The sequence below is a fragment of the Odocoileus virginianus genome, chromosome 10, assembly GCF_023699985.2.
Source record: "Odocoileus virginianus isolate 20LAN1187 ecotype Illinois chromosome 10, Ovbor_1.2, whole genome shotgun sequence".
NCBI lineage: Eukaryota > Metazoa > Chordata > Mammalia > Artiodactyla > Cervidae > Odocoileus > Odocoileus virginianus.
This window is the reverse complement of record NC_069683.1, coordinates 25010912-25024004: the sequence shown is the minus strand read 5'-3', so window position 1 is coordinate 25024004 and position 13093 is coordinate 25010912. Positions and strand designations below refer to the sequence as shown.

Below are 13093 nucleotides of genomic sequence, written 5' to 3'. Positions count from 1 at the left end.
GGGTGATGCAAACAGGGCCAGGTACCTCACGCAGAAGAGTTGCACTGCAGGAGCGGCAGCCCAGGTTTGGAAAACTCAAATCTTTTGTAAGGGGCAGTGAACCTGCCTGACATGCGCCCAAGAGGGAGTCATTATCTTTGTTATCCTGGGCATGAAGTAACCTGCCCTTTGCTCAGGAAGACGCTATCTCTACCTTCCAAGGCTGTTCAGTATACAGATATCCTTGAGAAGAGACTCTAAAACAAAGGCATTCAGTGTCTCTGCTTGCAAGACACGGAGAAGCATGAGAGATCCATGGTGAATTGTCTCCCAACAATAATATCCTATTATTCTCGAAACTTTCACCATTAAAAAAAAAATTTATTGGAGTATAGTTGATTTACAACATTGTGTTAGTTTAAGGTATACAGCAAAGTGATTCAGTTATTCATATATTCATTCTTTTTCTTACCCACTAGTTTTTGCACCCATTGATAATTCTTGTTTGAGTCAATTATGGTTGTTGCCAAGTAGTTTAACTTATAATTCCATCATTCCTTTACATTTATTGCTTTTCCCTCTTTCCTGACTAATTATCCCATGTCACTTACTTGCGCCCCATGGGATATCTTCCTAAGTAAACTCCTCAAATGAATGCAGGCCTTTTTGTAAGAATCTGCATTTTAATAGGGCTCAGTCACAAGGTACCTCAAACTCAGCATATCTAAAATTGAGTTCAATTTTTCCTCTCTCATTTCTCCTTTAAAAGAATTTTTTTGTTCACATTTGGTTATCATTTTTTCAAGTCAGAAGCATGATTGTGACATTTCCTTCCTTCATTCCTCACCAAGTTTTGTGGCTCTATCGCCTAGTTACCTATCACTGTTGGTAATCAGTACTCTCTCATTCCATTATTTCTGCCGTTGCTCAGAGTCTGATCAGCTATTACCTGGATTATTAGGGTAGTCTTTCAACTGTTATTTCCATTGTTGTCTCTTTCCAGTTTATTGTTCACAAATTTTCCTGAGTTATCTTTCTAAAATACAAATAAGGTAAAAAAAACCCCGCAAATATGATTATATTGATTTCCTATTTAAAACATTTCAGAGACACCTCATCGCCCATAGCTTCTTAGTTTGGAAGATGAAGTTCTTTTTGATCTTTCTTTTTAAAGTTGTCTTTTTTCTTCTCAAGAGAATCTTTTTCTCCAGCTGCCCCTGGCAGTAAGTATGTTCTAGAGCAGAGGCTGGCAAATTTTCTTAAAGGGCTTGATGGGAAATATTTTAGGCTTTGTAAGTGGCATATGATCCCTGTTGCGTGCATTTCTTCCTTTTTTTTAAACCTTTAAAAATATAAAAGACATTCTTAGCTTGTGGGCCATACAAAAATAGTCGGGTTGAATTTGGCTAACTGTAATTTGTGGGCCCCTGTTCTAGCCACACAAGGCCAATGTGTCATGTTTTTCATTAGTCTCTTTTCTTATACGTGCTATTGGTTTGTGCTATTGGAATATCCTTCCTAAGTAGCAGACTTCTTTCCATCATCCTTCAAAATTTAGCTCAGGTTAACTTCTTAGTGAATCCTGTGTTCTTTCAGGCATATGTTAATCATCCCCCTTTTTTTGCTACCTGTGTGTACCATATATCCTTGTTACTGCCCTCATTAGAAATGTAGTTATATGTATACATGTGTTTGCCTTTTCCTAGAAGGAGCTCATTGATGAAAAAACATGCTTCATTGCTAAATCTTCCTCCTCCTAAATATTTTTACTTGGTTTGAATTGAAAGAAAAATTTAAAAATGGAAAGAATGGGATGAAATAATGTATGGCTGACTGAATAAGCTAATAAAATATATCTAAAATGGTTATATGTTTTCTAGCTCTTAAAATTAAAGAGGATATCCTCTTCTCTGGTATATTTTTTTCCTTCTATATTTAAAAATTAATGTAAATTTAGGCTATGAAAGTATAGAGAGTAAAAGAACCAGTTCCTTTGCAGCTGCCACCCTGGGTACAAAATAGTTCCTGTGGTTGAAGTCTATCCTTTTCCCTTTCTTCTTGGCATGTTTATAATTTCTGTGCATGATTTTATACTTTTGCCACATACTTAATGTATCTAAAAAAATATAGATTTATTGCTATTGACTTTTAATAAATAATACATGTTCTTCTGTAACATGTTTCTTGTTTTACATTGTTCTGAGATTTAACCATGTTGATATGTGTAATTTACATTAATTCACTTTGTTGCATGTCTTTAATTCTAACATGCACAATTTTCCTCATGTTTTAACATCTTTGAAATTGTGATAATATCTTAATTAGTGTCAACCTTATAATTGTTTTCTTTTTGCAGGACAGAACTATATGATGATTATGCTATAAGCCACAGTTGTGTGTTGTATGAAAAAGTCAAAACAACTGTATTCATTCCTTTTCTGACAATTAGGTTGCTTCAAATTTTGTTCCTGTGCAGCTGTGAACATTATTTTGCCTGTTTTTTTGGTTTGTTTTTTTGATTAGTGCTTTTACCTTCTTATTTTTTATTTTTTTAAAGCACCAAAAATATTTTGTATTGGGGTATAGCCAATTAACAATGTTATGATAGTTTCAGGTGAACAGTGAAGGATCTCAGCCATACACAGTCATGTATCCATTCTCCCCCAGACTCCCTTCCCATCCAGGCTGGCACATAACATTGAGCAGAGTTCCATGCTAAACAATAGGTTTTTGTTGGTTATCCACTTTAAATGTAGCAGTGTGTACAGACCTTCCCAGAGTCCTTAACTACCCCTTCCCCCTGGCAACCATGAGTTAGTTTTCTGTGAGTCTCTTTCTGTCTTGTAAGTAAGTTCATTTGTATCATTTCTTCTTAGATTCCACATATAAGGGATGAGATGTGATGTTTTTCCTTCTCTGTATGACTTATTCACTCAGTATGACACTCTCTGGATCCATCTGTCCATCTGTGTTGCTACAAATGGCCTTATTTCATTCTTTTTAATGACTGAGTAGTATTCCATTGTGTGTGTGTATATATGTGGGTGCATATATGTACACCACGTCTTCTCTATCCATTCCTGTAAATGGATATTTAGCTTGTTTCCGTGTCTTGGCCATTGTAAACAGTGCTGCAATGAACACTGGGGTGTGTGTATCTTTTGGGGCCGTATTTTTCTCTGGATATATGTGAATTAATGAATCTATGTGAGTTTTTTAGACATTAAAAAACTCTCATAGATTATTAACTCATTTATCATTTGAAATATAGGTTGACAATTAGGTCAGATAACAAGAATTCAAACTTCCACCCACATAATACAGTGTTTGGAAAAGGTTTTCATTTGTGGTATCATCATAATTATTTCAAGGGGTGATGTTTTAGAAAATCTATACAGTAAACTAATATTAATTTTAAAGTTATATTTATGAGCTAATCCAAGATACAATGATTAAAGTGGCATTACAATAATAAATGGTTGTGCAGTTAATAACTTTTTTTTTTTAGTTAATTTTTTTCAGTCACTCTAAGTCAAGTAGTGTGATACTTGTTTTTAGCATTCTTCTTGTCCTTCAGCTTTAAAGCTCTTAAGAAGAATGTCTTTTTATCCCTCAATAAAATGATGGCAAATTCTCAGTTGAAATGGAAATGAAGTTCTGATATTGATTGCATGGTGTCCAGTTACAAATATCATAAAAATGATTCTGAATGAAACTTTATTGATGTCTTAATATTCTTTATGCCCCCAAATATTCATGTACCTGAAAATATTTTAAAAATGGAAAAAAAATGTAAACCCTTTTAAAGTATATTTATGAAAACAAAATCTTTAAATCTGTGGATAAACCAAACTGGAACAATTTATTATTTACATGAAACTAGATTAGAGATGGTATTGTTACCTTGAAGACTTCTGTCTCCTTTGATCTGTCAGACCTTATGAAGTCATTTATACAAAAATTAGAGTTGTGATAAAACTAGTGTTTGCAATATCATATAAAAAATAAGTGAAAATATTTGAAACTGTAGAACAGCTTGAGTCTTTGTTTAACTCTGTGCTAGACTTTGTGAAGAATGCAGAAGTAGTATAAGACTTTGATAACAAAGTCTTGCAGAGATGTTTGTACATCTGTGTTCACAGCAGCATTATTCACAGTAGTTGAAAGGTAGAAGCAACCCATGTATCTTTAGATGACTGAATGGATAAAAATATGGCATAAACATTCAGTGGGATCTTACTTAGCTTTAAAAAGAAAATTCTGACACATGATGCAATGTGGATTAACCTCGAGGACATTATGCTAAGTGGAATAAGCCAGTCATAAAAGGATAAATGTATAACTAATCTTATATGAGGTACTTAAGGTAGTCAGAATTGTAGATGCGGAGTATAGAATGCTGGTTGCCAGGGGCTAGTGAGAGGGGACAGTGGACAGTTGTTTAATGGGTAGAATTTTAGTTCAGAAGAGGGAAAAAAGTTCTGGATATGGACAATGGTGATGGTTGCACAATAGTGGGAATAACTTTAATGCCACTGAGCTGTACACTTAAAAATGGTAAATTTTATGTTATGTATGTATATTTTACCACAGTTTAAGGAAATAAATATTAAAAAATGAAGTTTGAACACATCGAAGAAAGTTGATTAAGGAGAATGTGAGGCATTATTATTTTTATTAAATATATTTTTGGTATCACAGAATATTTTAAATAAGAACCTGATTACATAGTACCATGTTTAAGTTTGGCAGAATTTTCATATTGGCTCAGTGGGTAAAAATCCACCTGCAATGCAGGAGGCTCAGGAGACGCGCATTTGATCCCTGGGTCGGGAAGATCCCCTGGAGGAGGACATGGCAGCCCACTCCGGTGTTCTTGCCTGGAGAGTCCCCTGGACTGGGGAGCCTGGCGGGTACAGTCCATTGAGTTGTGAAGAGTCAGACTCGACTGAAGTGGCATGAGCATGCAAAATAGTCAGAGCGTTTCTATCTCTGCTCCCTCCCTCCCTTTTCAGAAGGTCCGATATTGTATAAGAATGTTATTTTTATATTATAATGTATTATTATAAGAAAAAAGAAACCATCTCTTTATGGTTAGTGGTGGTTTGGTTATCAACATTGGTTACATTGCTGTTTCGGTAATTGTAAAAGGATGTGAAGAATTTAGATAGATATCAGATGAGTCTTAAAATTTTTTTTAGAGGAGTGGGAAAATAAGGCCTGTTAAAGTACCTGAGATTGTTAAACCTGAGGAATGGAAACTTAATGGTTGCTCTACCAGGGGCCTTGACTGTCCTCAGAGTGACAGTACAGGTAGCTTTAGCTTTCAAATGGGTAGTATTTCAAAACTTCATTTCTTAGTTAGATGGTAAGAACAGATGACAGAGTTATGAAATACAGCTGCAGAGGTGTAACAGTATGTATTGCAATGACAAATAATAGGAAATATGTAGTAGTGAACTAAATCATTGTTTGGAACTTAAGCAGCTTCTGGGAGTAACGACTATACTCAGTAAAATCCATGAACACCAAGGATAAGAGACTCCTCAGGTTATGAGTTAATGTGATGGTGGGTGGGAGAAGGGAAAGACTTAATACCTGTGGCAAGTAGTTACAGTAGCCAGTTTGATTAGTAATTTAGAGTTCCTTTCTTGTGGTCTATTATAACAGCTATCTCCAGCGTTACCCCCTCCCCCCCTTTTCTTATGTGCTGTGTAAATTATATGACATTTCTACCTTGTGTTTTAGAAAGAATTTTCTAAAATTCTTTTTGAGATTGGTACCCCAGAGCACAGTGGTTGGTGAGAGGTAATTACTTTTTCTAAACTTTCTTTAGTTGGCCCTTGGATTAAGCTGATTGTTTGCCTTCTGGCTTGGCATGTTGGAAAAGGAAAAGTAGTGACAGCTGGATTCAGAAATTGCATTAGTTTCTTTAATATCTCCAGGTAAATTATCTGGCTTTCAGCTATTGTCCATGTTCAGTTCAGTTTAGTCGCTCAGTCATGTCCAGCTCTTTGCGACCCCATGGACTGCAGCACGCCAGGCTTCCCTTCTTCCCTGTCCATCACCAGCTCCCGGAGCTTGCTCAAACTCATGTCCATCGAGTCGGTGATGCCATCCAACCATCTCATCCTCTGTCGTCCCCTTCTCCTCCTGCCTTCAATCTTTCCCAGCGTCAGGGTCTTTTCCAGTGAGTCAGTTCTTCACATCAGGTGGCCAAAGTATTGGAGTTTTAGCTTCATCATCAGTCCTTCCAATGAGTATTCAGGACTGATTTCTTTTAGGATTGACTAGTTTGATCTCCTTGCAGTCCAAGGGATTCTCAAGAGTCTTCTCCAACACCATAGTTCAAAAGCATCAATTCTTTGGCGCTCAACTTTTTTATAGTCCACTTCTCACATCCATAGATGACTACTGGAAAAATGACAACTTTGACTACAGACCTTTGTTGGCAAAGTAATGTCTCTGCTTTTTAATATGCTGTCTTGGTTGGTCATAACTTTTCTTCCAAGGAGCAAGCATCTTTTAATTTCATGGCTGCTGTAACCATCTGCAGTGATTTTGGAGCCCCCAAAAATAAAGTCTGTCACTGTTTCCATAGTTTCCTCATCTGTTTGCCATGAAGTGATGGGACTGGATGCCATGATCTTAGTTTTCTGAATGTTGAGCCTTAAGCCAACTTTTTCACTCTCCTCTTTCACTTTCTTCAAGAGGCTCTTTGGTTCTTCTTGGCTTTGCTCATCTCACACATTAGCAAAGTAATGCTCAAACTTCTCCAAGCCAGACTTCAACAGTACGTGAACCGTGAACTTCCAGATGTTCAAGCTTCATTTAGAGAAGCCAGAGAAACCATAGATCAAATTGCCAACATCCAGTTGGATCATAGAAAAAGCAAGAGAGTTCAAGAAAAACATCTACTACTTCTTTATTGACTATGCCAAAGCCTTTGACTGTGTGGATCGCAACAAACTCTGGAAAATTCTTAAAGAGATGGGAATACCAGACCACTTGACCTGCATCCTGAGAAATCTGTGTGCAGGTCAAGAAGCAACAGTTAGAACCGGACATGGAACAACAGACTGGTTCCAAATAGGAAAAGGAGTATGTCAAGGCTGTATATTGTCACCCTGCTTATTTAACTTATATGCAGAGTACATCATGAGAAACGCTGGGCTGGATGAAGCACGAGCTGGAATCAAGATTGCTGGGAGAACTATCAATAACCTCAGATATGCAGATGACACCACTCTTACGGCATAAAGTTGTCCGTGTAACACCTTGGTTTAACATGGCATGAATTGGCCTAGGAGGGTATACCTTTTATTATTTAGAACTTCAACCGGATGTTTCAGACTTGAGGGTCCTGAATTGGTCAGACTTGAATTTGCCTAGGGTTTTATACAGACTAGATCTTTGAGTCTCAGATGTTAGTGTGAATCTAAATGGCCTTGGGAACTTGTACACATATAGATACTTGAACCTCATTGCAGACTTACTGAACAAGAATCTTTCCGGAATTTTAAAAATATTTTTACTGAACTTGGTATTAAGGAAAAATGTAAGCATTCAAAAGGAGACAGGATAGTATGAAGAACCCCTTTTTACTTAAAATCAAACTCTTACGATAATTTATGGCTAATCTCATTTTATCTATATCCCCATCCACTTTCTCTTTATTATTTTGAAGCATATCCCAAGTATATTATTTCATGTTGAAATTTTTTATGTATATGTTTTATTAGGTTTCCAGATGATTAAAAAACTTTTTTGAACAGTTAATACATGTACAAAGTAAAAAATAAGGTGGTTAAAAGAGCATATAAAGTAAATCTTTCTCATTGCCCCCAGTAGTCTTACTATTCTCTAAGGCAAAGCAGCCTACAACTTATTTATGTATGTACAAATACTAATATATGTGTGAAATGTAGATATAGAATTCCCCCTTTAATTAAGCATAATGGTAATATCTATCGTAAAGTACACATTTTCCTAAATTTTTCCTTTTTCATATTACAATATTGGGAATCAGGTTGTAGCGGGTTATATAGGTTGTTTTCATTCTTTTTCAAAAAGATTCTGGTTGGTCTGTGTATCAGAGCATACCTAACTCGTGCCTTTTGCGTGGATGTTTTGGTTGTTTCCCGTGCTGGATCTCTTTGCACAGAGTGCTCCGTGAGTACCGTGTACCGTATCTGAATTGTCTGAGTCTTGATCAGAGAACATGCATGTGTGTGTGCTAAATCACTTCAGTCATGTCAGAGTCTTTGTGACCCAATGAACTGTAGCCTACCAGGCTCCTCTGTCCATGGGATTAACCAGGCTCACTAGTTCCATTTTAAGAATTATTTTCATGTCTCTCCTGTTTGTTCATGCTTTTCTTTAGATCTATTAGTATATTTACAATCACTATTTTAGGAATTTTGTTTATTGACTGTCGTTCTGTGTATATCTGTGATTGTGGGTTACAGAAAGGATTTGAAATAAGAATGGTCATGTTAAGTTATTGAAGATGAGGTTGGGGAGCTTCACAGTGTTAAGCAAGCTGGATATGTTTAGAAGGAGTTATTGATGTGGCTTTGCATCATTAAAAAGATGATAAATTGGTGGAGTTTGAAAAACTCCCGAGTAACAGCATAGAATAGATGCCAACAAGATTTTAAGAAAATGGATAAAAAGGTTTAGATAATAATAATAACTTAGGTAATAAGTTTTTGCAGCTGATTTCTTACCAAAGCCAGGTCAACTTAGGAAAGCGGTAGTTAGTAACAAGAATTGTTTAGGAAGTTGAAAGAGGCATAAATTTATGCCTTTTACCTGAAGGGGCAGTGTATCTTCCTGTTCATTTTACTTCATCTTAGGTATATGACCTTGAATCAACTAACTAGTCCCTTTGGGCTTCCCAGGTAGTGATAGTGGTAAAGAACCCGCCTGCCGATGCAGGAGACATAAAACATGCAGGTTCGATCCCTGTGTTGGGAGGATCCCCTGGAGGAGGGCATGGCAACCCACTCCAGGATTTTTGCCTGGAGGATCCCATGGACAGAAGAGCTTGGTGGGCTACAGTCTGTAGGGTCGCAGAGAGTTGGACATGACTGAAGCAACTTAGCATGCATGCATTGAGCTTTAATTTTCTTAACAGCAAACTTGGAGTACATAAAATACTGCAAATAAAGCATTTGTCAAACTGTTGCATAGTAGGTGGTAGCTGTTATTATTTTAAGTATTGCATATATTACATATTGTAATGGCAATCTGTTGGTTATTTTATTTATTTATTTGACTGTGCTGGGTCTTAGTTGCCGCATACGGGATCTAGTTCCCCAACCAGGAGCCAACCCCACATCCCCTGCATTGGGAGCAAGGAGTCTTAACCACTGGACCACCAGGAGAGTCCCATTTTTTAGAAGAATGGAAATATTTTGAAATCAAATCCCAAACAACATTTATTAAAAACCAACTTTATATTCTGAGTACTTCGTTTTAGATCTAGTGAGAAAAAGACTGTTTTATACAGTGACTATTATAACCTAATGTCAGTCATGTCATACCATGCCTGGAGCATGAGTGGTGAGTGTATGTGTTCTAGGAAAGGTTTCATCAGGAAAGTATTGTATTAGGAGAATTCCCTGGTGGTCCAGTGGTTAGGACTCACTGGTTTCACTGTTTAACTGCTGAGGACTGGACCAAAAGAAGAAAAAGGACAACCACTGTATCACTTTGATTTGAATGTAAAGGAATTTACTGTTAACACGTGTTCAGGGATGATGTGAAAAGGACTTCAAAGAGAACATCATGAAAATGACTCACATACTTATTTTTACAATTGATTTTTTTCCCCAAGGTAGTTCTTGAGCTTTAAGTTTAAGGAATATGACAACATTTGTGTAATAAATATTTTCTGGTTTGATCATTGGTTCATAAATGATATATTGGTAATAGAATGCTTACTTTTGCCAGATGTGTACAGCTTAAGGATCTGTACATTTTCTTGCGGAGGGAAAATAGTTGGTACAGTTCCTTGGGCATATCTTAGCCATTGTGGCTTGTTAATAAATATTGATTGATTGAAGGTTCTCAACTATTTAGTCCCAACCTTTCATGCAGTGCACAAAATATCTGAAACACTAATTGAATAAAATGGAGACAGTGAAAATGTTTATCTTCTCCAAGGTGAAGAAAATCTTCTTGGAACTTAACTGTTTTTATAAATTATGGACTTGATTTGTTAAAAGTTTTCTTGGCGAGAGTTAAAAAATTGAACTTTTGCAGCTAATGTGATCCTTTTCTGTTTGTTGGTTTGTTTTTGTAGGTATGGCCTCACAAGTCTTGGTCTACCCACCGTATATTTATCAAACCCAGTCAAGTGCCTTTTGTAGTGTGAAGAAACTCAAAGTAGAGCCAAGCAGTTGTGTATTCCAGGAAAGAAACTATCCACGGACCTATGTGAATGGTAGAAACGTTGGAAATTCTCATCCTCCCACGAAGGGTAGTGCTTTTCAGACAAAGACACCATTTAACAGACCTCGGGGACACAACCTTTCATTGCAGACAAGTGCTGTTATAAAAAACACCGCGGGTGCTACAAAGGTTATAGCCGCTGAGGCGCCGCAGGCTCAAGTGGAGGCACCGCAGACTGGGGCGTGGCGGCACAGGTTCAGTTTCCTAGAAGGCCCCCAGCGATGTGGGTTGAAGCGCAAGAGTGAGGAGTTGGATAATCATAGCAGCGCAATGCAGATTGTCGATGAGGTGTCCATACTTCCTGCAATGTTGCAAACCAACATGGGGAACCCAGTGGCAGTTGTGACAGCCACCACAGGAACCAAGCAGAACTGTACCACTGGAGAAGGTGACTATCAGTTAGTACAACATGAAGTCTTGTGCTCCATGAAAAATACTTACGAAGTCCTTGATTTCCTTGGTCGAGGCACTTTTGGCCAGGTAGTCAAATGCTGGAAAAGAGGGACAAATGAAATTGTAGCAATCAAAATTTTGAAGAACCACCCTTCCTATGCACGTCAAGGTCAGATAGAAGTGAGCATATTAGCAAGGCTCAGTACTGAAAATGCTGATGAATATAACTTTGTACGCGCTTACGAATGCTTTCAGCACCGTAACCATACTTGTTTAGTCTTTGAGATGCTGGAACAAAACTTATATGACTTTCTGAAACAGAATAAGTTCAGTCCCCTGCCACTAAAAGTCATTCGACCCATTCTTCAGCAAGTGGCTACTGCACTGAAAAAATTGAAAAGTCTTGGATTAATTCACGCAGACCTCAAACCAGAGAATATTATGTTGGTGGATCCTGTTCGACAGCCATACAGGGTTAAAGTAATAGACTTTGGGTCAGCCAGTCACGTGTCAAAGACTGTTTGTTCAACATATCTGCAATCTCGGTACTACAGGTAGGTGATAATTAGTTTTTGGTTATTTGATAAGTGTTGAATTTTTCCTGAATGAAATAATTTTGTGTGTGTATGTGGTGAAAAAGACTGCTTTGGATACATAGAGATCAAGATAAGTTCAGTTTAGGTTTGAGGCTTTAAAAAGTTAGGCATAAAATCTGCTCAAGCAGAATAGAAATTTCTACTGCAAATTTCTGTACTTGGGACATCTGGTTATTTTTATTGTTAATGGAAGACCTGAAGGATTGATAGGTGGTTAATGGTGATTAAATGGAAGTCTAAATATTGAGAAAGGGTTTAGAGTAAATTTTGTACATTTCTTTGGGCATTTTTTTGGAGAAGGAAATGGCAACCCACTCCAGTAATCTTGCCTGGAGAATTCCGTGGACAGAGGAGCCTGGTAGGCTACAGTCCATGGGGTTGCAAAGAGTCAGGCATGACTGAGCAGTAGTCACTTACTTGGGCATTTTTCAGTGCTTAAGAAAACTAGCTTTTTAAAGACACATCTGATATAACTGAACATTTAGAAAAGTTTTAAAAATATAGAAAGTCACTTTGATTAGTAATTTTAAGATTTAAACTCACTTCCATGGCTACCACAAATGTTCAAGCTGCTTTTTTATAACAAGTTTGGTTATGTTCTTTACATATATGTTTTAGGTAATGCTATTTTGATGTTCGTGCTATGGGTGGAATTTAAAGAAGAAAATAATTTTCATGGGCTGCAATGGCATGATTAATATAATGCTAGCCTGGAGCACAATAAATGGTCTTGAGGGTAGCTAATCATGACCAAGATTCAGAATATCTTAAGTTTGTAAATGTTTTTAAATTCATAGTCTTATAATTTTGAGAAATTCTTTTCATTTCAGCTTAAATGAGTTTTATGGTCTTGGTGTATTCTGGAGCCCCCACAAACCCCAACACAGTGGGCAAATAAAAGATCTGACAATATTGGCCATTATTAATAAGTTCATAAATAGACAAAAACATGAAGTTTATTGTTGGAAATTGTTAGAACAGGAGGAAGGAAACCCACATTATGTCACTTGGTTGATAATTAACTTTACTAAAATATATATTAGAAATTAGACGTATAGCCTAAATTACACCTTATATTCCTAATGTTATAATTTTTAGTCTGAGAGTACTAGGTGCTGTTCTTAAAACCTTTTAGATGGTTTAAAAGGTATTGTAGTTGTAGCAGTGTCATGAGTCTTAATTGATATCTCCTATAATTGGATTTATTTGACCCTCTGTGCTCCTGACCAAAAACAAATTTTTTTCCCCAGTTTAATGTAACACAAGATTAACTTTTAGTTAATTTTTCTCTGGAAAAATTACTTTAATATCTGATTTAACAGCATGAGAGAAATAGTGTTTCCCCTTTTCCTTGTGTTCTGTGGATTCTGTCTTTTTATGAGTTTTGAGCAGTCAGCTAGCATATTATATACACCCCCAGGCTCCAGCTGCTTGGGCTCTATATTTAGTTCACTTGTTAGTAAATGACTTCATTATATTTGGGTCCTGCATTATTCGGCCTATCAGATTTAGTTATGTATAATACCTTGACTCGTTTTCTTTATTTGAAATATTTTCTTTTAGATGAGAGTAAAAAAAGAGCTTTATTTTTATACTTGAGATGATCTGTTTATTAAATGTTTCAAGAGAGTAAAAGAAATCCTTGAAAAAGCAGTCTGAAATATTAA

The 13093-nt window shown here is 36.6% G+C and overlaps 1 protein-coding gene across 6 annotated transcripts in view; it reads left to right on the top strand.

Moving 5' to 3' along the window:
• Nucleotides 1-13093, top strand: part of HIPK3 (homeodomain interacting protein kinase 3) — an 83720-nt gene that overhangs the window by 15734 nt on the left and 54893 nt on the right. For all 6 annotated transcript variants that reach the window (XM_020872461.2, XM_020872454.2, XM_070473200.1 and 3 more), the window contains exon 2: nt 10289-11384. In XM_020872461.2, the coding sequence (XP_020728120.2) occupies nt 10289-11384 (1096 nt within the window). The remainder of the gene's footprint in view (nt 1-10288; nt 11385-13093) is intronic.